The 25421-nt window shown below is 41.2% G+C and overlaps 2 protein-coding genes across 5 annotated transcripts in view; one reads left to right on the forward strand and one right to left on the reverse strand.

The window, feature by feature from the left end:
- plppr5b (phospholipid phosphatase related 5b) overlaps nt 1–15036 on the forward strand; it is a 63961-nt gene extending 48925 nt beyond the window's left edge. The window contains exons 7-10 of one of the 4 annotated variants that reach the window (XM_077245064.1): nt 960–1094; nt 11766–11825; nt 14295–14323; nt 14683–15034. In XM_077245064.1, the coding sequence (XP_077101179.1) occupies nt 960–1094; nt 11766–11819 (189 nt within the window). In that variant the 3' untranslated portion in view covers nt 11820–11825; nt 14295–14323; nt 14683–15034. Of the gene's footprint in view, nt 1–959; nt 1095–1256; nt 1373–11281; nt 11686–11765; nt 11826–14294 lie in introns of those variants that run through there. The other 3 variants (XM_077245063.1, XM_077245066.1, XM_077245065.1) reach the window with 3 other exon arrangements.
- On the reverse strand, nt 14544–24833 carry LOC143752079 (uncharacterized). The gene is made up of 4 exons (XM_077245062.1): nt 24755–24833; nt 21941–22005; nt 16844–17685; nt 14544–15229 (listed from the first exon to the last, which is right to left on the reverse strand). Exons 1-4 carry the CDS (start codon nt 24787–24789, stop codon nt 15080–15082), a joined length of 1092 nt encoding a protein of 363 aa, XP_077101177.1. The 5' UTR covers nt 24790–24833; the 3' UTR covers nt 14544–15079.
- Between the last annotated feature and the right edge of the window lie 588 nt (nt 24834–25421).

The following is a 25421-nucleotide window of genomic DNA, read 5'->3' on the forward strand; positions in this document are numbered from 1 at the left end:
TGGGAGGAAATGCACAAAGAATCATGTGATTAGCTGACACGCTCCAATTATTGAAATTGCTTGTGCTAAGCTTTCTCGTCGCGTTAGGAGCCCACTCTACAAGATATCAGCCTCATTTAAACCATGATGGGTTAGTGATTCAAACACGCTCTGTTTAGCTGGAGATCCTGAAGCTGCATATGTGACAGCAGAATATAAACTACCAACAGAATATGTGACCTAATTTTGGCCCTTGGCTGCTGTGTTGGAGCTTTTTATTAATATCATCAACAGCTTTTGCACACAAGTCGGAAAAGTAGATGCTCAGCAACATACACATTTAAAGAAATTTATACAGCAAGCTGTGCAAGCAAAGCACACAGTGAGGGTTTATGTTAAGCTTCATTATAAAGCCCTTATGTGTCTGTCTGTCTGTTTGTCCTTCTATCTATCTATCTATCTATCTATCTAATTAAATGAGTCGGAAGAGAAGTTGCTATGTTCCTCTTTATGGGTCGAGGATTCTCACATGACTGCCAACAAAATTACTATTATTTCTTTCTTCTCTCTTCTCACTGTGACACTAGATTGTCCCTGCTGTGCGCTACACAGTGGCTTTGTATTAAGTGTGTGCTTTATGCTGTCTGCTCCATTGACAGTGCAGCTGTATTGTGTTGACGCTGTATTCCAGAGCTTCATCACAATCAACTACGGCACGGTTCCTAACATTCACCCCTACTTTCACCTAATTTATATTTTGCTTGTTACAATAACATTTTAGAATTCCATCTTTCTTTCATTGTACAATGGCACTGTGCACAGCTTCTCTCTTCTATGGGTGTTTTATATTACTTCCTGCCAGAGTCAAAGTTTATTTTACACTGTCATATATATACAGTATATATATATATTTTTTTTTTAAATAAAGTCAAGTCAACTTAAAATCCTAGTTAATTTAGTTGCATTTTTTATGTTTTCAGGTGGTGTGTGTGGTCCATAACTTCAAAGGCAAACATCTGCTGAATGATGATCCCCCACAGGACAACCTAAGTGACAATCCAATGGTCAGCTCGCCCAGGGTTGAGAGTCCATTGGAGAAGTACATCGCCTCACAGGTACTGACAAAAGCACAGCTGAAATCTGTGGATGCTGTCAAATGAACTGACACACAGTACATGGCCTGTGTGCAGTGTTGAATCAGCTCTCAAGGGTCCCAATTGTGTCAGTTTGAGCACTCGTATCAACAAGATGTGTATCCATGCGCTCCTGTCCCTCAGGTGACAGAACTGAGAATGGATGATGAGGAGTCCCACACTCTGAAAGACCGTTTCCTGAGTTTCTTTAGCTGGATCACAGGCAAAAGCAGCCGCTTCAGACACCTGCAGAACACAAGGCAATAAACGTATGCGCACCTGTGTGAGGAGCTCAGGCTGCCAAACCTCTGGAGTACAACGACACGTCATTAAATCCCAGTTAAAACCCAATCATGTTCATTTCAAATGAACAAAACAATTACCTGTACCTAATTACAGTGTACCCAGAGCGTTGGCATCTCCGGCTGCATGTTTTCAAGTCCTTTGAAGTTCAATCTTTGTGGTTGCATCTGATCTTGTTCTGAACTTAAATGTGTATATATAAAAAGTGTGCTTAAAAAGTACTAATAAACAGCCAATATGCTAGTAATTTGCAAGCTAATAAGCAACTAGTTAATAGTCAGAATTGGCCCCCAAACTAAACTGTTACCCTTATTTTTAATATTAATAAAATATTAAAGGTATGATGCCATAATTATATATTTTTAATTATTGTAATATTTTTTTAAATATTCATTAATTATATTACTTAAAAATAATGAATAACCTTTTTTTTACAATTAAGTCCCCCCCCCCCCCCCCCCCCAAACAACGTCCTGGTTGCGTATGCAACCCACCGTTCCCTGAAGGAGGGAACGGAGGACGTAGTCGACGCGACTGAAATGGGATCACGCTAGGGAGCCTATCATCTTCGAGTACTATTGAACGAGCCAATGTAATTGGCGTGCGTGATTCGCATCACACACTCCGCCCCCGCAACGCGGGTATAAATACGGAAGTGGATGCACGCACTAGTTGCTTTTCGCTGAGGAGCCGAGAGTAACCCGGGGTCAGCGGTGGTCCAGCGGTAGTGGCAAGGGGACTACGTCCTCCGTTCCCTCCTTCAGGGAACGGTGGGTTGCATACGCAACCAGGACGTTCCCTTTCAGTCGATAACGTCGGACGTAGTCGACGCGACTGAAATGGGATCAACCATTGAACACGCCACTAACGCTGCCACCTTCCAGTGCCTAAACCAAAGCCTCCTGATGCCCCCGCAAACTTAAGGCGGGGAAGGACAGGGCTTAGGCCAGGGAAGTCACTGCTGTTCCTACAGGACCACTGGGAAAGCGTTCCCCGTACGTTGGAAGGAAGGGACACTGCGGAAGCCACATCCAACCCGAGGGAGGAAATGTGGAGAATACACATATGAACTGGGCGGAAACCGGGCAGTCTAACATATGGAATGTCACTGGGGTGGCTCCAGCCTAAGACGGGGGGAGACACACCGGACAGTGACGGCAGAGAGACTCTGCCGAGGGAAGACACGGGCTCACCGCAGGGAGCCGTATCGTGGAAGAATACACATATGGGGTCACCGAAGGGACCGCAACATATGGACCCAGCCTAACACAGGTTCCACACTGCTTACGAGTGGTAGGCCTAACACCAGACGTTCCGCACGTCCGACGTCGGAGGGGTGTGGAGGAACTCAACAGGGTTCAATTTTAAGGGAACTCAACTGGAGTAGAAAGGCGCACGTATCCAGTCCATAGGAGGGGAATGGCGCAGCAAGCCGACACTTGAACCGGGCTCACGGTGAAACTGGCTTCATGAGAAGGGAGCCCACGGGAAGCAGCGGTTCAACTAGGTGTCGTCCAGCCCCCAACTCTAGAATCTGTTTAGCAAAGTATATCGTCAACGCCCAGGCGGAGCACTTTACACTCATCATAGAGGAGCTCAACACCTAAGTAGACATGTTGCATCTCGGATCTTTACCGAAATGAAGGCAAGCACTAAGTGCAACTTCGCATGGAAACAGCCTTCCCTCTCTGCTGAATTCCAACAGATACTTGAAGAGCTGGTCTGAGGTCTATGACTTGCATTCTGTACACGTCCAAGCGACGGACAGAGAAGCCAGGGCTGGATCTGCCTCCTCCAGGGCAGCGCTTGCGGGCTCACCACCTGCTCCTATTACGGGAGAGGTAGGAACCTTGGGCACAATCCGAGCCGGGGTCTCAGCTTGTGAGAGTTAGCCGGCCAGGCACAATACGTTGACCGAAAGCGAGCAAGTCCCTACCCTCTAGTAGAGACCATGCGAGCAGGAGAACTGATATAACAGAATTTTTAACTCACTGCCTGCAGTGGCTCAGGGGCGGTCTCTGCAGTGCAGTCGCACCAGGGACAAGGCCCAAGAGGATAAAGAGGGACACAAGGATTTACAAGACCTTGCTCCTCAGGAACCTGACGATCAGAACGTGCTTCTGCATACTTCTGCAACACGATGAGCGTCGTTTAAACACCGAGGCAACATCATATTGAGGGTGATTTAGGAAAACAGCCTACTGCAACCCATTTTGCAGGAAAGAGAGCACTGAAGTGATCGAAAGCTTTCAGGATCTCCTCAGGGGAGAAGACGCACTCAACGACTAGGTTCCACTTCTAAAGGCGTAAGCACGCTACCCAATTCTAGGGGGTGCTCGCAGAAGTGATGGTAACTATCACATGTTCTTGTGATAGCCACCTGAACCTCCGCGTTCAGATGTAAGACCGCCCGGAATCTCCGGGGGAAGAACGCGTGTGCCATCGTGCCTCGTCCCCGAAAGAGTTTCCAGGGGAAGTCAGGAAGGCTGTTGAAGGGAACCAGGTCTAGTTGGGCCAATAAGGGGCAACTATGAAGACCTGTTCCTCTCCTGACATGGCACGTAGGTGCAAGTGACGGGCGCAAAAGACAGGAGCATTGCTCAACACAACATGTGAAGATCACTGGGCTTCAGGAGCATTTTCTGCTCAGCACTTGGGTGTGACAAGTTCACTGAGCTTCAGGAGCATTCCTGCTCAACACCTGAGTGTGATAAACTCACCGAGCTTCAGGAGCATTTCTGCTCAACACCTGAGTACGAAGAACCTCACTGAGCGACAGGAGCATTTCTGCTCAGCACTTGAGTGTGACAAGTTCACTGAACTTCAGGAGCATTCCCTCACTGAGCTTCAGGAGCATTTCTGCTCAACACTTGAGTGCGAAGAATTTCACTGAACGACAGGAGCATTTCTGCTCAGCACTTGAGTGTGACAAGTTCACTGAGCTTCAGGAGCATTACTGCTCAACACCTGAGTGTGATAAACTCACTGAGCTTCAGGAGCATTACTGCTCAACACTTGAGTGCGAGGAACTTCACTGAGCACCAGGAGCATTTCTGCTCAGCACTGCGTGTGATGAATTCACTGCGCTACCTGTGATGGACTCACTGAGCTACAGGAGCATTGCTGCTCAACACCTGAGTGCGATGAACTTCACTGAGTTTCAGGAGCAACTCTGCTCAACATGAAGTGTGATGATCTCACTGACTTGAGCAGCGCAAGGCGACCCTGAGTCGCCGTCACTTCTTAGAAGGCTCACTGGGGTTAAACGTATTCTGCGGGCCCCTGGGACAGCTGGGACCCAGTGTTTGTCCAAGGGTAGTCCGCTCGGTTTAGCCAAACACTGGCGGAAAAATAAAACCGGGGGGGCAATTGAGCGGCCCCGGAATGGTCAAGACCCAGCGGACCCAGGGGATGGAGTCTCCACTTGCCCTGGCTATAACTGTCGTGAGGCTCGATGGCGGCACGATTGAGTAAGCGGGAAGGGTGGAACAAGGCGCCCTCAGAAGCGTCTGACTCCAAGGAGGAGGTGACGGGAGAGTTTGTGACACCCGCAATGTCTAACAACTCGAGGCACGAATGCCCGTGTAGTCGGGGGTCGCCCAGGCCCCCGTTAAAACACGCCCTTTGTACATGGCCCCTCTGCTGAGGAGGGTTTGGCAGCAGACCGGGATGAACTATAGTCACACAGGGTGAGCTGCTCTGCCACGGTCACCTCGGGACTCGATCGTAAAGCTAGCGCTGAAGCGGTCACATACGGAGGAAGCCAACTTAGGCTGCGCTATCGTATACCCCAGGAGCCTCTGAACCTTTTCAGTGGGACCCTTTCTCACTTCAACACCAGCTGAACACATTCTCACTGGAGAGACGTGTTGGACCGAGTACCTCTCCAAAACTGAAAAAGAGATACTCAGCCCGTGGGCGAGATTACTCTCTTCCAGTTGACCTGAAGACCCAACGGGCTCTGGAGCACTCGAGGGGAAGGACACCACGTGTCCTTCAGGTCAAAGCTGCAGACCAATCTTGGGCCAAGATGGTCACGACCCACCACCTAGTAGCACGAAGAACGAGTTTACAACTGGCCTTCGTACCGGCTGGAGGAGCGGCTATATCAAATCCTTCGCCAGCAGGATAAGATAAGCACGCACAAGTCAGGAGCACTGCTCAACACTTGGTGTGAAGAATATCACTGAATTTTCAGGAGCACGTCTGCTCAACACCTAATGTGATGACTATCACTGACTTGAGCGGGGTAGCCGAGCCTGAGGTGGGGCAGCAAAGTAGAGAGAGTGGTGTTAGTGTGCTGTGCAACACTTACCTGTCTCCACAAGCGGCAGAGGGCGCGTGAGAAGGCGGATGACCGGGTCCTCGAACGCACCAAGCTGCCTGCTGGCGACCAAGGGGGAGCTGAGGGGTGTAAGGCTATACAGGGTCACACCCGCCAGACTGGCCCTCTTGGGACCCAGGAACAGATGAAATTGCTCTCTCTTTGAAGTGTGGGTACCGCTTGCTCCGCTTTTTTTTTTTTTTTTTTTTTAGGGAGCCAGCGGCGGAACAGACACACACACAAACAAAGGCTCCACCCGGCCCTCACCCGGGGGGAGGGAGTGATCGTGCCACTCCAAGAGCATCTCATCCATTCCTGGGCGGCCCGCTCCGGAATGCTTTCGCTGTCGCTTGCCACCTGGCTTGGCAGCGCCTGGAGCGGGCTGGGCGTCTCAACTGCGGCCGGCTCCATGCTGAGGCCTGGGTGGAGGCTGCTGCGGAGGGCCAGCAGGAGCGGCGGCCGGAGAACGCCCACGGCGACGAGCAGGCGGAGGAGCTGCCACCGGCGGCGTTTGGAAGCAGCAGCTGGCCACCGGGGCAGGATGTGCCGGATGACCTCCGTCTGCGCTTGAGCGGCAGAGAACTGTTTGATGCAGTTCTCCACCGCGTCGCCGACCAGCCCAACCTGGGAAATTGGGGAGACCAGGAACCGAACCTTGTACGCATCCGCCATACCAACCAGGCTGAGCCAACGAAGGCGCTACTGGACCACCAAGGTGGACATCGCCAGACCGATCACGCACGCTACGACACCCGTACCCCGGAGGGTGAGGTCGGATGCAGTGCGGTGCTCACCTATGAGCGCACGGTCTGGATTACCCTCGTGCATGCCATGGGTGCCCTAGCCTGCAGCAACGCCATGGCACGCAAGAGGAAGGGGCTTGCCCATAGGCTTTGTAAGCTCTGCCCGTCGGAGCAGACGAAACTCACAGGCCTTAGGGGGGAGACGAGGATCCCCCCAAAAGGCAGCGGCCGCCGGACACAGGTGCACCTGTGTCGACAGACCGCTCCAATGGAGGGACACCTCGCAACCCTTCACCGTTCCTCCATCAAGGGTAATGAGGGGGAAAAGCTAGTCAGGCAGTTTCTGGCAGAGAAAGATGCTGTTCACCACCTGACAAGCTCTCCATGCATTTCGGGAAAGAAAGGCACTGGGGCGGCGAGCTGAGAACCAGCGCGGCCCGCCCCAAGATACCAAACTCCAGATTCCAACCGAGACTGAACGGGACACGGTGGAGGTTCCACTCGAGCCCGGCAGCCTCGGCGGCCCGTTTCAGCATAGCTGATAATTCTGGATCCGGCTCGGGCAACATTGAACTCCCGGAGGGAGACAATGCAGCCGAGTCATCATCTCTAGAAGTCAGCTCACCCTCCGATGCTGCAATCGGCGTCCTGTCCTCCAGGGGAGCCCCGAGTGAAACCGCTGGCCCACCCATTACAGATGGACCAGCAGACAACACAGGAGGCTCCAGTGGTTGCAGTGGAAGGGAGGAGTGAGGAGCCCACAGGGAATGGTTTCCGGGCGGGACATCCAACACTATCCTCCGGTCACCCATCCCACACAGCACCCGAGGGTGGGGCATGGTAATGGGGACTCGCTCTCCGCGAACGAAGGCGAGTCTCGCCCTCAACACTGCGACAGTCATGTTCCCACAGTGAAAACATGAGCTGTCCACAAAAGCTGTCTCAGCGTGCTGTAAGCCAAACACGTGACACAACAGTTGTGACCATCAGAGAGAGACAGGGAACGACCGCACCCAGAAACGCACGGGCGGAATGACATCTTGAAAAAGACGCAAACGCACCCGTGTTGCTCTTTCAGAAAATAGGACCGTCACCAGTGCCGGAGCACACAGGGGAATGACCGCGGCAACACTGAACAGAGAACTGAAACAGTGAAGCACTCACTTTTCCGCCCTCTAACCAGCCATCAACACACACAAACATTTAGAAATTTGTTGCTGTTAAAACAGCAGTTGAGAGCTCAAAGCTCGCGATCACCGCTGCACTCGCGCTGTAGAACACCAGCACTGGGAGAGTCTTCCTGAAGAACACCGACACACTCGCTCGTTGTAGACAACAGCACTCTCAGAGACATCAAACGATCGGCTCCGAAGCGAAAGGCAACTAGTGCGTGCATCCACTTCCGTATTTATACCCGCGCCGCGGGGGCGGAGTGTGTGATGCGAATCACGCACGCCAATTACATTGGCTCGTTCAATAGTACTCGAAGATGATAGGCTCCCTAGCGTGATCCCATTTCAGTCGCGTCGACTACGTCCGACGTTATCGACTGAAAGGGAACTCCAAATTTATCAATTTTGATAACCCCAAATTTTCTCTTTGCACGTCCTTTTCAACAGTTTCCCAGTTAAATTATGGTTCTTTTTTTCAGCCCTCAAAGTTATTCTGAATGTGTGTTCAATGTGTTTGGTTCAGAAATGTAAGAAAAACACATTGATTATCCGAAATATATCATTTTAATAGATAATTTTTTTAGGATAAGGATAAGGGCCTTTATTACATATTTTTTTTGGTACACTGGGAAAATTCAATTGATACTCACCGCGAGACTTACATTTTTTGCAATATACCTGACAGTCATGTCATTTGAAGCTTTTTCTAATCTACTAAGGATTCCTCGCACGCATATTTGCTTCTAGTTTATTTTCTTTCATAGCTGGTGCTCCAAAATCCCTTTAAAAACCTGATCGGAAACCTGGTGTTTGAGTTGTGACCTAAAAACTCTTAGCAATTCCGCACCTCGAATAGAAATGGAAACACACTACTAAGCCCTCAGAGACTCAAAAACCTCCATTCCTGAGTCTGCATTTAGCACCCTAGCAGCCGTTATCCCCCATGGCAGAGAGTCAGACTTCGTGTTCAGCTTTTAATTAAGCCACAGGCCACCACTGAGATCCGAGAGACTGCAATTAAACTGCAACTATGGCCTTTAAAAGTTTCTTGATGCATCTTGCACATAATCAAATGAGAGAATAATTTAATCCCAGATTGCTGTTTTGATTTCTCTCGGCAGAATATGAGGGATTAAATGGTGTTCTTGTTTGCTTATTCAGTTGCAACGAACCATTTGGGAACAATGTCGGTTCACAGATGGTTTATTGAAATGCAGAGAATGAATGTGTAGGATATTGAGGGCACTTTCCGCCAATAAAAATGCTAATCTTCTGCTTCTTCTTTAGTCAAGGGTGCCACTTGAAAATAATTATTTGTGATATCAGTCGATCCATGTAGATAAGGTTTGGATGCAATAATGCCCCGTGAGGTTTCTTGGATGGATGGAAAACAGACAATTCCACTTTGCTTTCTGCTGAAATATCCCCCAGACAGATTGCTGTCAGAAACCATAATGCTTTTGAAAGTGGGAGGACAAGGCGAGGAAAATCCACATCTCTGTTTTGTCTCTTCGAATCACAGAGACTTCGGGATCACGGCAAATATGACTGGAAGCTAGAAATAATTTGCTTGGGAAAATACGCCCCGCTTTTTCTGCCGTGGTCACAGTGTATATATCAGGGATATGACCCGCGGAGCGCTTTTCTGTGATTGTTCTTCATGTTTCCTGAATCTCTGATGAACTCGCTTCATTTCCAGCTCTATTATTTATACATTTTTTATTTAAATTACAAATGTGTAGTTTTTCAGCACTGTTAGCACTCTGAAATTCAGCTACAACTACAGCAGAATCCCTTTCAACACCTATTTATATGTATACCTGCGTGACTCATGTAAGAAACAGAACATTGCGTTTCAGAATAGAGTTTAAACTGGAGTCATATGCCCCATCAGTTTTGACTGAAGCGATCTGTCTTCTGGTTCTCAGGACTCATTTTCTTTCAGATTGGGCCCACAAACTGGTAGCATAAGGTTAAAACATTAGTATTTGTTGTTACCTGGTCCCTGTGGTCAGCCTCATGCAGGAACTTCAGCGGCGTGTAAAAACAAAAAAAGAATTCAGAATAGAGATATTTATCTATTCTGATAGAGATATTTATAAATAGAGATATTTTGGCCCAAGCAAAGCTGCCTGTATATATTATCATTACAACCTGGAATACACAGGTGCTGATATCAGACATTTTTTACTTGGTTGACTACATTTGGTTTGGACTTAATTTTGGTTTGTTTTTGTTTGTGTGAAACCTGATTACTGAATTTTGATGCACAACTAGGAACCGTACACGGGTCTGCTTGAAAACCAGGTTTATATTTTTTGTGCGATTGCCGTATCAACATAATTTGCCTTCAGTAAAAATTTCTGTGCGTGATAAAGCCAAAGAAAAATACACTACCATTCAAAAGTTTGGTGTCCGTAAAATTTTTGGTAACACTTTATTTTGATGGTCCACTTTAGAATTTCTACTAACTATAAGAAACTTTGCAACTTCATGTTATCTAGCAGTCATTAGAGTAGGCTATTAGTAGACTGTCTGCTATTATCTGGTAACATTATTATACATATATTATATTATACATTATTATATAACATTACATTATATTGTTAATCAGCAAGAATGAATTAAATAGATCAAAAGTGAGAGTAAACATTATATAATGTTACAAAAGATTTCTATTTCAAATAGTAGCTGTTCTTTTGAACGTTATGTTCATCAAAGAATCGTGAAAAAAACGAATCACGGTTTCCACAACTGTTTTTCAACATTGATAATAACAAGAAATATATCTTGAGCAGCAAATCAGCATATTAGAAATATTTTTGAAGGATGACTTGACACTGAAGGCTGGAGTAATGATGCTGGAAATAAAGTTTATTTTTGATCAGATAAATGCAGCCTTAAGGTGATGATACACAGAGCAACTTTTTGAGCAATGTTGCTGTGTTGCCATCAATGGGCAACCAGATGAGACACACGGCCCACGACCGATCTAAATTATCCAGATAGAAATGTATTGCCCATTTTCAAGGGGAAAGTGCCCAAGCAACAATCGCTCATTTCTCAAAAAGTTGCCCTGTGTAAGCATAAGAAACGTCTTTCAAAAACATTTAAATATTTTACCGACCCCAAACATTTGAACGGTAGTGTAATTTTTTTTTTAAGTAACGTGAACACTTTCTATTTTTCTTCTCTTTCAATATTTTTTTCTTGTTTTCCACTAAAAATGGCTGAACATCCTTACGATGATCCATCCTTCAAAAAGTGAAATTGCTTCTCCAAAGTTTTTAGAACTTATACAATTAGTTTATTAATATACATAAACATTTTTATTTTAGTTTATTTTTCTTACCCCATTTGGCAAATATTAATTTCTTTTTGTAAGCATAAATGTAACAATTCTTATTGGAAAACAAGACTTGTTTTTGCAGTGTACTTAGCACCAAACAGCTGCTGCTGCTACTACTAGTCACACTTGTGTGAAAAGTGTAGATGTCTGTCTCCTCAAACCTTGTGTGGAAACGGTTTGCATCTTAAAGAGTCTGTCCTCTTGCAAAGCAGATTTGATGTGTTTGATGTCCTCAAGTTTTTGCTGACGTCCTTCCTTCTGTCTAACTCTGTCAACAGAATCACATCGCCTTCGCTGAGATCACGTGACCTTGAGTCGGCAGTGTGGCAGACACACTGGACATCCACGCTGTTTACCGTCCAGTCCCGATAGTCACGGCTCAACGCTAACACAGTGGTCATATTCTCTATGGTGTCGTTTTGGATCGCTCTGCCCTTGCTTTGTGTGTGTGGAAATCTTGGTCCTGTCTACTAATAACTGTTACCATCACGCAACTAATGACTGAAGCTTCACACTTCACATTTCCCAGACTGGCTCCATTGGCTTTATTGCAGACCAAGCTCTAGAGCTCAGAATATCTCAGTTGCTCACGTATATGGAGAGCGTGTGTGTCTGTGTTTATGGGATTTATGGCAGGTTGATGCAAATACCTACCTGTGGAATTAAAAATGGACTTAACTTGTATTTGTGGATATGTGTGATTTCTTTGTCTGCATATATTTCAGAAAGTGTTTATTCCTATATGAATTTGTTTCTTTTTAGAGCTTGCATTGGATGCGTGAAAACATATGGAAGCCTGTTTCTGCCTCAGAGTAAAAAAAGGTAATTGTGACTTTATTTCTTGGAATTGTGACACTATTTATTGGAATTGTGACAACTTTTGGTAACACTCTATTTTGACTGACTCTAATGAAAGTTACTTGACATGTAGATCAAAGTCAGAGTAATAGTAGACTGTCTGCTTAATATCTGCTAACACTTTATTTTGATGGTCCCTCAACAGACATTCTACTGACTATAAAAGTAGCCATAAAGCCTGGTTTATACTGGCCATATACTGGCACGAGTGTGCCCGGCAAATAATTAATTATCTCATAATTCTGATTTTAATATCTCACAGTTGACTATTTCTCTTAATTGCGACTTTATATCTCAAAAAAAAAAAAATCAAATTGTGTCAATTATCACAATTGCAACTTTTACTAATAATTTTTATTTTATGTCTCACTATATGAATTTATTTCTCTTAATTGCAACTTAATATCTCACAATTGCGAATTTATTTCTAGACTCTTTTTTACCAAAAATTACTAAATCTCACAATTGCAACTTTATTTGTTATAATTGTGATTTTATATCTCATAATTGTGACTTTATTTCACGTAATTGCGACTTTTCTCAAATTGTGACTTTATCTCACAACTACAGCTTTCTCATAATTGTGATTTCAATATCTGACTATTTCTTTTAATTGCGACATTATATTTCACAATTGTGACTATTTCTCGTAATTGCGACTTAATATCTCACAACATTTTTCTCAAATTGTGACTACTGAACATCACAATTGCAACTTTTACTCATAATTGTGATTTTATATATATCAATATGAGTTTATTTCTCTTAATTGCAACTTAACTAATTGCATCTTTATTTCTCTTAATTGTGATTTTATATCTCAGAATGTGACTTTATTCCTGATAATTACCTATTTTATTTTTTACTCTTGAGGCAGAATTTTGCTTTCATACATGCGTAAATACACTGTGTCCACAAAAATAAGGCAGAAAATAAGCTACAAATACCCGTTGAAAGCTCACATTAAAAGAATACCAAAGCTCAGATAAACTCAAGTACTCACCTACTGTACTAGCAGCTAAAAAAGCAGCTCCAGATCCATTGGTTAGAGCCAAGACTCAACTTTACCCAGTGGCCAATGGACATTCACAGTGAAGCTGTGTGCAAACCGTAATCACCCAGCTGTGAAAGACAGATCATCTGCTAAGACAATCATCAGCCATCTCACTAGGAAAATGAGTCGGTCCATTTACCAGTGCTTGACATAATGATACTCGCATAGACATTTGTTTCACACTGTTTTAATGGCCACCAAACCTTTCATAGATGAACGATATTGTAAATGTTAAGGAAATAATGATTCAGACGCCACCTTTTCTCCTGTGATCTTTAAAAACAAACCATGATACCTCACGTGTAAAGTTGTGGATATAAATTAGTCACTTGCGTAAATTTATTTTGAAAAGATGCAGTTCTGTGCTAATTTATATTTCATATCTCTGGCACTGCGTTTCAGTCATGTCGTGGTGCCGTTTAAAGGAATATTCTGGGTTATCTTTAGATTAACGCCATTAAACCGAGGCTAGATGTAGACATTAATGACCACTAATTCAAGTTGTCCTTCATTTTTTGAAAATGTGTTTAGAGTAATACACTTAAAATGGAGGCCTAGTGTATGTGGGCTGAAGCAGAAATGTTTAGCTCATTATTGGTTACGCCTACAAATTTTTCAGTAAAGTTGTCTAAGAAGCTTTTTTGAGGTGGGATGTACTTTTTTTAGGTTGAGGAACTGGTTGTGTTTCTGAAGTAATTACTGTGTAGTTTGTAGACTCTTGCTCCACAATTTACACTTTTATTCAGCAAGGATGAATTAAATTGTTTAAAAGTGACAATAAAAACATTTATAATGTTACAAAAGATTTCTGTTACAAATAAATGCTTTTTTTTTTTACTTTCAGTTCATCAAAAATTTCAGATTTTTTTTTATCACGGTTTCCACAAAGCCATTAAGTGGCTGTTTTCAACATTAGTAATAATAATTTCTTGAGGAGCAAATCAGCGTATTAGAATGATTTCTGAAGGATCATGTGACACTGAAGACTGGAGTAATGATACTGAAAATTCAGCTTTGCATCACAGGAATAAATTATATCTAATAAAATATTAAATAATAACAGTTAATATAAATGTATAAAAAATAATAATAAAAAGTGATCACAATATCACTGTTTTACTGTATTTTTTGAACAAATAAATGCAGCCTTGGTGTGCATGAAATACTTTTTTTTTTTTAAAGAAAGAAAAAAAAACGTACAGACCCCAAACTTTTCAACGGCGGTATATGTTATCCACAGGTCCGGATTATGATCTCACAAGCCCATAAAGTAACCCAGAAGATTCCTTTGGTTCTTGATTAAATATATGGTTCCCCTTGTCCTGCTGATGTGACCGATCCTTAAAAGAGCAATAATGTGTTTCTCCTTATCTCATTAGAAAATTCCTATTTGGCTTCCCCTCAAATGGTATGTATTTTTTATTTTTATTATTATATATACATATATAATATATTGGTGTGATAAATGGTATATTATTCTTAAAGCACTAAACACAGAAGTCTGGGATAGCTGCACTTTAAAATGCAGAAAGAAACAAAAAGCATAAATTCTAAATGAAAACGATCAGCGCCTGCAGCAGTGTTAAAAAGAAACATGGTGTGTACAGTGTAAATGCACATGACTGTAATTTTTGTTAGAGATTATAGATGTTTATTTTCTTGTGTTTGTGCTGTACATGTATGTGTGGCTGGGGGTTTGTGGGTGTACGATGGCATACTGTAAGTACATATTGTACTGTATTTATCATTGACATTCTTTGATTTTAGCTGTAGTATCACACTGGTTTACTGTACAATACAAATGGATCTTTTTTTAAGTGTTTGTATTTATTTTATGTTCTATATGTTATGCAGACGTTTTGGTTGTTAATGTCAACCTCAAAAACTTTTTTTTTAACTTCTGATTCCTATATTTTCTTCTCCCATCCCACCTCGACAATCATTCCTAAATGATTTATTTGGATACTCTTGAATGGATTTACCACAAAATCAACGTGAATCCATGAATTCATGACCTTTTACACTGTAGAGACGATGAAAATTAAAGTTTGACTAAAAAAAAATATATTCTAAAGCCTGTGGTGTTTTTCTTTGGCCAGCACTTCGGTGATGTGGACGGAAAATAAAGCAAAGGGCGTCTTATATTAAACGCTCAAAGAAGCGTTTAAAGAGCCTTGTGGGTTCTCTGGCCCCTGACCTCTGAGAAGTTGCCTGGTTTGCTCTGGAGAACCTGTAAAATATGAGAGAAAGTGACTTGGTGTTGAGGTGGAGGGGATTCGGGGTTCTTCGGCCATCCTGACTGATACCGAATGTCCTGAGGAGCAACAAACAGACAAACAAGCATTCAGAAAAGATGGAGCGTTTTCACCAGCCACCATTTATTACTGTCACTCAACAGGGTTAAAGGGAACATCTCTTTCTCTCGCCACATCACAAGGATTGATTCATTTCCAAAGGGAAACACATTCTCCTGCACTGAGATTCCCCCGTTTTTTATATCTCCAATCTGAGTGCTCTCCTGAAACCATTGCCGAACTGCCGTGAAACACGCCACATGGGCATAGGAAAGTCTTTTTATCTTTTGAGAGCTTATTTTAAAGGTAAATCTAATGCGATTACAAAAAAGCAGGGCATGAAAATCACACTAATAAAGGATCATTTGGCATGCTCCGGTCACTTTATGGTTCAGTAGTTCTTATTTGAAGTTCATCAGGTCATTTAAACTCAACATGAAATCAAAATTGATCCTATTTGCTTCCTTGATATGTGATCCTCGTCTATTTGTTTTGTACTTGTTTTGTTAGTGCAAGTTATTCTAAAGAAAGAAAAACATGCTAAAAAGCTCTGCTGCTTAAATTTCCTTTTAGGCATGGAAAATAATGAACAATTTCCAAATAGCTATTTAGGCTGTACTGTTTAAGCTAATGTTGGTAGTATTCAATTCTGTATGGGTATAATTAAGTTTTTTTATAGTAATTGCTTTTCATAATTCAATTCTATAATGGAGGCATTGAGTTTTCATTGTCAGGCCGATGCATTGCAATGTACTGATGCTTTTTTAACCATATTACTTCATATTAAGCATGCCCTCCAAAAACCAATACCACAACACAGGCGCTTCATTTTTAGAGTCTAAATTGCTCCTGTAATACTTTGCAGCTAACAATAGCTACAAGTCCATGTCCCAACATTCACCTGGAATCAAATAGAGGCTGATTGTGTAAAAAAATCATTCATTTCTGTTTCGACAACAAAACAGGTCGATATCTTTCAAACAATCAATCTGCACTGCAGGTTTCCCAGTGTGAACAAGCAGTCTCATTGTGTCACATTGTTTTGGTTTTCATTCAGTTCGCACCATTGGAAAATTTGGCCTTTGTGTTTTAAAGACGAGGTGTTCGAGTCGGGACATTGATCAACTGACGTGTCTGAGAAAGAAGTGGATGGAAAACAAATTCGGGAATCTCAAAAGCAGCAAAATGGTCTTGCCCTTTAGACCAAAACAATCCTATTGTTTAAGAACATCAACGTATGGAAGCTTGTTTCTGTCACGGAATAAAAAATAACATATCTCACAGTTCTGAATTTTTTTTTGAATTTTTTTTTAGTTTATACCTTGCAATTTCAAGTTGCAAATCAATGACAAAATGAATTTGCAGTGGTCAGGTGGTAAAGAGGTCACGTGATACAAGTGGGAGCTCTCCGGAAATTCCCAGTTAAGCTGTAATGAGTTCTATGAGAAAGTAAACATCGCAATCTTATAATTGCAATAATTACAACATGGCATGAACGCACATTTACATCTTGCAATTCTGACTTTTTTTCCTCAGAATTGTGAGAAAAAGTCTGAATTATGAGATATAAACTCAAGAGTTGGTGAAGAAAATGTTTTTATTCCATGGTGGAAACAAGCTTCCATCAATCTTACCCCAATTGCATCAGAAAACTCTCTCCGCTGTCCTTCCTGTTTCTGTGCGGCGTCTCCCACTGGACTGTGTCTGAACCGTGGTTGGAAAGGACTACAGAGACATTCATACTGATTTTGTAGTGCTGACAGACTGTAGATATTGTACAGGTCTTTGTGATTCGGTAACGGTTCGAGCTTCCGTTCCTCATGGCTGCCCTGTATCTGAGTCCCTCTGTAACCTCTTACTCGTGCCACTCTCCGGATCACCACCCTGTGTCTGGCTGCGGTTGGCAGGCCATCGGCGGGCAATGATGACCCGAGGTGTGCCACCTTAGCCAGGCGCCGATGGCTCCATTCAAGTTTTTGTCCAGATGCCTCTTTCCGAAAAGCTTCAGGACTCCTTGTCTCATGGTTTGCCGTGACAAATCCGTCGCACCGCCAGGCTTTGGTTTCCACCGTTATTTGCTCGTGAGACGTTTCCGGAATCCACTCTATCATTGGCAGAATCCTGCTTAACTCTACGATATGTACTTGCATTGAGTTCTCACTGGCAATATTCTGTCTCTGGGTCTTTGAATCACTAGATACACTGGGATTTATGGGTACACATCTCGGGTCTGGTGCACTTGATCTCTCACTGGTAATGTTCACATTCAGGTTGGCAGATTTAGCAGGGACACGAGTGATTTGTGATGCTTGCCATCTTGAGTTTGCTCCATCTGATGCATCATTTGCTCCAGATACACACGACCTGGGCTGAGCAAATAAATGAGGGGACAAAATGAAGTTTTTCTCATCCAAGTAACTGCATTTGTGCCTAACCTTCTGTTTAGTCTCCCGGTATCGATGAAATGCATTTTTATCTGTTAAAAAGAAAGTGGGGGAAAAAAATTGTTTAAAAAATATACAAATATTCAAAAGTTTGGGGTTGATCAGATCTTTAAATGTTTTGGAAAGAAGTCTCTTACGCTCACCAATAATCTAATGAAAAAATACAGTAAAAACTGCAATAATGTAAAATATTACTAAAATTTGAAGTGAACTTTCTATTTTGATAGTGTAATTCATTATTGTGATGCAAAGCTGAATTTCCAGCATCATTACTCCAGTCTTCAGTGTCACATGATCCTTCAGAAATCATTCTAATATGCTGATTTGCTGATCAAGAAACATTTCTTATTATTATCAATGTTTAAATCAGTTGTGCTGCTTAATATTTTGTGGAAACCCTGAGAAAATATCAGCTATTATTTGAAACAGAAAATAATTTAAATAAATCTTACTCATCCCAACCTGAGACGGTGTGCAATCTGTTTGTTTTTTTGGAACAATGTATTCAATGTTGCATCAGCTGAACAAACCATCCGTTTGGCATATGTCGTGTTTTAATGCATTTTAAATGGTCACCTATAACCATATTATATAATCCAAAAATTTGATTGTATCTGACATCATGAATACAACTTCTCAACTCATGAATACGAACTTCCCAGATGGATTTGAATGCACTATTTTTGATCTTGTGCTGCCACAGACAATGATGGGAAATGTAGTTTGGTCACAAAATTCTGTCTTCATGAAAGAGCCAAATAAGTTTTTCTGGAAAGCTTTATCACTATTATTCATTGCTACTTCAATTGTATTTAGGTGTAAATTAACACACTACCACTTTTTGAACTAATGTTGAAAACGCTCCTACAAAAGGATAACTGGAAAGGCTATTTCGATGATCCAACTGCAACATTCCTGCCGGTAATTTTAAAGTAATCTTATAAACCCTGATTAGCTGATTTAAGGCCGAATCTATACTGCGTCATATTAATTCCATACCTGCCTTGAGAAAATGTCACCCTCACAGGCATTTGGGTAAATATAAACATTATTGTTTAACATGGTTATGTCTAACATCAGTGTTAAACACTCGCACTGCCTTGGGCTACATTACAAATGCTGTGAAGTCTGAGCCCTGTTAGGTCGATGATTAATCACAGGTCCGGTTTTTAAATGTCAGGTCTGAGCCCAGCGTGGCCCGGCTCTGATCGATGTCCCACTCGACGGCCATCTTTCAGAAAGCTGCTCCGACGCTGTGGGACTCGGCATGACTCACCGTTTGCTTCAGAGAAGGTGAGTGGTGAAGGGTTTAAATGCAAATGTGTTCAACTTCTAACTTCTGGTGAGCAGGGAGAGATTTACTGAGGTCCATAATCTGAGAACAAATGTAATCTTAACCATATACCTACTCCTAAATCTAACCCTACCCATAACTTATCCCTAAAATAAGAGGGAAAAAAGTGAATAACACTGATGCAGAAGCACCTATAACCTAGTTGTAAGCCTAAACTTGACACAAACTGTAAACTTGTCCCTCAAATCTGATTGGTTGATTGGAATGTTGTTTCAGGATCAACAAAGATGTTGATCCAAGAATGTGTTTTACTTGGTGAAATCAGGTTCTGCTGCTTGTTAACGTGCTTAAAAATAAAGGTTCTTTATTGACATTTGGACATCTTTATTGACATCTTTCACTGAAAGGTTTTTTTTGGGGAACCAAAAATGCTGCTTCTGTGTCATTCACTGCAAAAACCTCAGTTTGAAAGAAAGATATAAGGCAGAATCTTATATATTTCGTCTTTGTTTTATGCCATAGCTTTTTTAAATAAAAAGAAATCAAATCTCTACTATGGTCGTAGACTTGTATGTCTAATGAGACTGGAGTAAACAACATCTGGCTGATATTTTCCTCCTGTGAGACCTTCACATAATACGCAATATGAATGTTCTTCACAACATTTTTAGAAGATGCCAAATTCTGGAGTTTGGAAAAATATCAAAGATTTGCACTATTCTAAGCTTTGATTTTCCTTGTGAGCTAGAATGTTTTCACGCACAAAACATGATTTATTAATAAGTTAATTTGCGGAAAAAACAACATTTTAACTAAAACCACACATATGCAAAAATCACCAGCACAGCCTAGTAATTTAAGCCGATTTATTTATTTGGAGAAATATTATTAGAATTTTAATAACTTGTCTACAGGTAAGTGAAACAGAATGATTCATTATTTCTGAGTAACAATTAACAAAAAAAATTAATTGCATCCTGTACACAGCTTGCAACTGATAAGCTCCAAAACACAATCATGAATTGAACTGAGTTTGTATGGAAAGCCCTTATATGGACATGCCCTGGCTGTATTTTATGCAAATTACTAGTTGCAGACACACTCGGCCTCATTTAAAATAACCTGGATTCACCAACAATGATGAACAATGACAGTAAGAGGTTTCTGTGCATACGCACCTGTTGCGTTGGAACTTTTCTGCATGCTTAAATAAGCAATATGTGCAAAATGATCAGTAAATAAGGCCCAATGCTACCATTAAAGTGGCATTCTTTATCTTTGAAAGAAAAAAGTTCAACACTAGAAAAGCTTCTTTTTTTCCTCAAGAGTTCATTGCAGTGAGTTGGGTTGGTAATGGTATCAGTTACCATAATGGTATATGATTTGAGCACATATGACTCAATACCAGAGTGGTGTTGTGAGTGAAGTGTCCTTTGTGCATCTACAGTAATAGTCAGTGGCGGTCCTGACTCTTACGGTGCTCTTGTTGACATTCGCCACGAGGCTGCTTGAAGTTGCTCAGAAAAAAATTTAAATGCTGTGTAATTTAAAATAATAAGCGACAGGTGGAACAGAGAGCAGATTTAATCCCGTAAAATTTTGTGGGTAAGATACTATGGTCCTAAAGTCACCATGAAATCAAAATGTACAATTCTTGTTTTTCATGGAATATTGCACTATTTATTACAAATGATTCATCCTTGCACTTTTATTATTAGTATTATTATTCTGCTCTCATAATCTTTAATCAAAAAACTCTTGCAGCGACATCTCTTCTCTTCTTTTATGACGTGTTTACTGGCACGAGCGCGGGACAACCTGTCACTCACATGATATCGACCAATGGCAAATCACAGCCATCCAATCAATTCCCAATTGGACAAAATTAAGTCCCGCCTACTTCTTGTTGGAGCTGTTCTGTTGTTTTGTTATAGGTAAAATATTGGAATCCTGCTAGTATTCTCTTTTTATTGCGAATGTGATTACATCTTTAATGTTACCAGATGAAGTTACATTAATTTTGTATCTGATTGTAAAATCCCATGCCTGCTTAGCAAGTCAATTCTCACCTTCCACTCAAAACAATTGTAAAAAGCTCAAACAAACACGAATAACCAGTCTAAACAGAAAAAAAAAAAATTCCAAATGAAGCATGGGCTCATGTCTGTATGTGTAGAGAAACCTCTACACGCTGAGTGATTGGCAGGAAGTCGCTCTTTTCAGTCTCGGTACACACTGCGAGGTGATTTTGAGGCATGCTGGGTAGAAAGCTAGACTCTGTGGCAGACAAATGTTTGCGCCGCACATAATGGATGCCTCCAGATCCCTACAGAGAATTTCCCATAGCAGCAGGTGAAAGCAACAGTGTAATTAGACACAGGTTCACAGGGCCGCAAACATTCAGAGAAAAAAAACGGCTACATCGCCTATTATCTCCTCTCCTGCTGCTTGAACTAAACCATGTTTAAGGGAACTCTGTGGGACTGTCATTCAAGACTCTGATTAGCCATTTCAGAGAGTGTATTGATTTTTCTTTGGCAGCATTTTACTCCTATCAACCAGATTCAATTAGATGCAAGCCATTATTTAGTAGGTCCCCTGACTAAGGGGGCTTTTACATGACACCGTTTTCTACTAAAAACTGAAAACTTTTTATGGGTTTTGGCAGTTCAATTAAACAACAACGGCGTTTGGGGGCCTCAAAACGCAAACTTTTGAAAACGGGTTTCAAAGTGCTAGTTTTTGAAAACGATACCGTTACAGCCTCCGTCTAAACGACAAGGCATAATTGTGAAAACAGTGAGTGACTTCATCCACATGTGTATTATGTGTCGAGTAGTGTTTCTTTAAAAAGTGACATCGCCAACTACTGGCCTGGCATGCATAATACAGTGTTTTTAGTCATTTTCGCAGAGCCGTGTGAACAGGAATTGTTGTGAAAAAGGCAAAGGAAAAAAACGTTTCTGTTTTTAGTACATGGTTTGATTGCTTACCGTTGATTCCGCTATCCGTATCAGAACATTCCCAAGCACAGCACAGATTCCTCTTCTCACCTTTACTGTGGAAACATTGTGGATTAAATGCATAAAAGACCTGAATTTTCCAAATACACCTTTTAAAATTGTTTTTATGTTCTTTGAAAGATTGAAGAACAATTTTTCTAAAAATCACATTCGACCAATAAACATTTGACAATTTTTATTATATTTAATTATTAAATTATATTTTTGTATTATTTAAATATAATTAAAATTTCATGTATATATATCACTCTCTCTCTCTCTCTCTCTCTCTCTCTCTCTCTCTCACACACACACACACACACAAAGTATATATATATATATATATATATTCACACATTTATAATTATTGTTATATGATAATATCAAATTCATCTAACACCGACCCATCACAGAAATACTATTCTCATTCGTTTATATCTCATTAAAGGTGGGGTATGTGATTTTGAAAATGCAAATTTTGAAAATACACAATTCAAATGGTCCTACCTTCTTTCCTCCAACGCTGACCCTGACTCCACCCATTCGAAGAACAGTGACGCGCAATCATGCACGAGCGAAAACTCAGATTGGAGTTTTTCGAGTCCTAGCCCGTTCCACAGATGATTAAATTGCTTAATTTTCATTTCAGTTATTTTGAAAAAATGGACAAAAAAGAGAATCACATACCCCACCTTTAATGTCTGCTTTTATTGGAGACAAAGTTATTACTTGACGAAAGCTCCTAAACGTTACCTTTTAGCAATTGAATGTGATTTCAGAGATTTGCTAACCGGACCGTAGTCGAGTCAAAAATCAATAGTATCCAGCTGCAGACCCGCAGCACCACCAGTTTCAGAACCCCAGCGCCAGAACCGGAAGTAAGGGGCGGAGCTTACGTTCTAACACCAGCGCCAGGACCCGAAGTGAGGGGCGGAGCTTACGTTCTAAACCGAGTAACGCCACCTAACGTTTTGGAGCGTAATTTGCTTAGACACGAAACGTCATTATTACACACGAAATGTCATACTTTATACTTATTATAATGATACATTAAGGTATAGTACAATAAGCATTTAAAACATTGATTTTGTGTAATATAATTCTATATAGTTATCCGTTTTATTGTATTATGAGAGTTACTTCCTGATCGTGAAAATAAAGCTTGAAACTTATGGTCATTTTATATAAAATATACTTTATTTCACAAGAACATGTGCAGCATGCATTTTTCTTTATGTAAAATAATGTCAAAAATCTAAAAAGAGAGAGAAAATCCGGCATTGTTTTAAAAGAAACCATAAAAATGTACCGTACTTCAAATAATAGCCGAGTCCCAAATAGACGATTGTCTCTTTACAAGCCTGGTGTGGCTGCAGGTCTGGGTAAATATAAGTCCGGTCTCAAATAGAGGTCGGGTCTATTTTTTAGTTTCAGGTTGTATTAAATCTTCTAAAACCCGTCAGATCGTCCGCTTTTTGGCGGAATAGAATGACTGCTGCGCATGACAGGGCGCTTAACGAGCAGAGAGAGAGAGAGCCCCGGCCGCGCGCGCGCACTCTTACGTCTTCAAACAACACGAGCACTGTCTTGCTCTTTATTTGTCACATACCAGTTATAGTTCATACAACGAGCAGTGACTCACTGTGTAATAAAAACATACCCTAAATATTATTTAAAAGGTGCAACAATTTTTAATATTTTTAAATACTTGCAAAAATAACCATGCTTGTGTCATTGTAAATAATTCCGCCCCTCCCTCACTTCCGGTTCTGGCGCTGGGGTTCTGGCACTGGGGTTCTGAAACTGGTGGTGCTGCGGGTCTGCAGCTGGATATATCTCAAATGAAACTTGATCCACAGAAAGGACTGTCCGGACACTTTTTAAGAGACAACAGCTAGTGTGATGTATTAATCATAATAGCTGGTGTTGAATTGCTTCTGATGTGATGGAAACAGGCAAAACAATAGAAGCTCTTTACTATAGCAAACAACGTCAGTAGTCAAAAGAATCGAGCGTACAATGCTAAAAGATTCGCTGTGAATGCAGCTCATCAAATCTCTCATCTTATGGAGAATGACTCAATAGCCCAGGACCAATGAGTCATGGAAGTCCATAATTATTCCCGGCTATTGTTTTCCATTACCGACACCTCATATCAGCCCGATGCACAACACAAGCCACCTCTAACACCTCTAAAGCACACTTTTTGGGAAAGCGTAATGCACAAGCGAGATAAAGTAGAGTAATTTTCTCCGTTACAGCCCTGCTCAGTGCAGCATACAATACTGAAATGGCTTGTTTTTATGGTGTGGAAACTCTTTTTCTCTAGTAGATTGTATTGTGCAGCGATACTGAGAGAGCCAATTCAACTGCTTCCAACCCCGAGTAAAAGACTAAAAGAGGTCGATCTGCATTAGATAAAGTTTAAATTAAGAAATACATTCACATTGTGAGATTAAGTCAAAACTGGAGGATATAAAGTCACAAGTATTATTGGGCTTCCATAACAGAGAGAACGGAAAACTAAACTTTAAGATTTATCTGTTTACATCTAATGAAGCCTGTTTCCACTTCAGAATAAAAAATAAAAACTGGTAATTGTGGAAAAAAGTTCAAAATTTGATAGATACTGTAGATAGATAGATCAAGATAGATAGATCAACGTATGTTATGTTGATCTATCTATCTATCTATCTATCTACATCTATCAAACTTCAAAGGTATTTATCAAAAACAGACCAAATTATGTGATTAAGAAGTTTAAAATGCTGGAAAAATTATAGTCAAATCAAACTATAACTGTACCTTTCTTTCTTCTGTTTATTTTCCTTGAGCTGCATATTGGCACAAATTTGTTTGGTGGTCTCTTCTGAATGCTTTGACATGCTCATGTTCACACCCAATGCCATAATTACACACAAGAGACGCAACAGTAACCAGGAACTTGGACACACTTCAGTAACTGGTCAAGCTGACATACTGTATGAGGCTGAGCAGATCTTCCAGAGAAACACAAACTACATTTTTATTTAGTCATTTTTGCTTGTTATTAGTATGGTTGAATTGGACCATCGAAGGTCAGCAGCAAAGACATTGGTTAATAAAGTGAGATTAAATACATAAAGTATATTTGTGTAATTTAACATTTAATTATTGCAGGTACCGTGATTCAGGTTAAGACAAAAACACGGTTTGGAAAATGGATTCATGATGGACTCGCTAATTACATTTTGTAAATTTTGAAGACCAAAAAGGTTACGGACTGCAGCTTTAACAAAAATACTATACGGCTACTCATAATGTATGTTATGCATTTCATTTCTTCAATCAGGCTACATTGGATGTGCTGTATGCTTTTGATTCACTAAAAAGAACCTGTTCACAAGAGTCGTTTGTTAGTGAATTATACTACATTTTTTCTCTCTAAAAAGAACCAGTTCAGTCATTTGTTCATACAGTAAATTGCACTACA

This window comes from Siphateles boraxobius, unplaced genomic scaffold (assembly GCF_051911475.1).
Source record: "Siphateles boraxobius isolate OS27281-9 unplaced genomic scaffold, OSU_SipBor_1 26, whole genome shotgun sequence".
NCBI classification, from domain to species: Eukaryota; Metazoa; Chordata; class Actinopteri; order Cypriniformes; family Leuciscidae; genus Siphateles; species Siphateles boraxobius.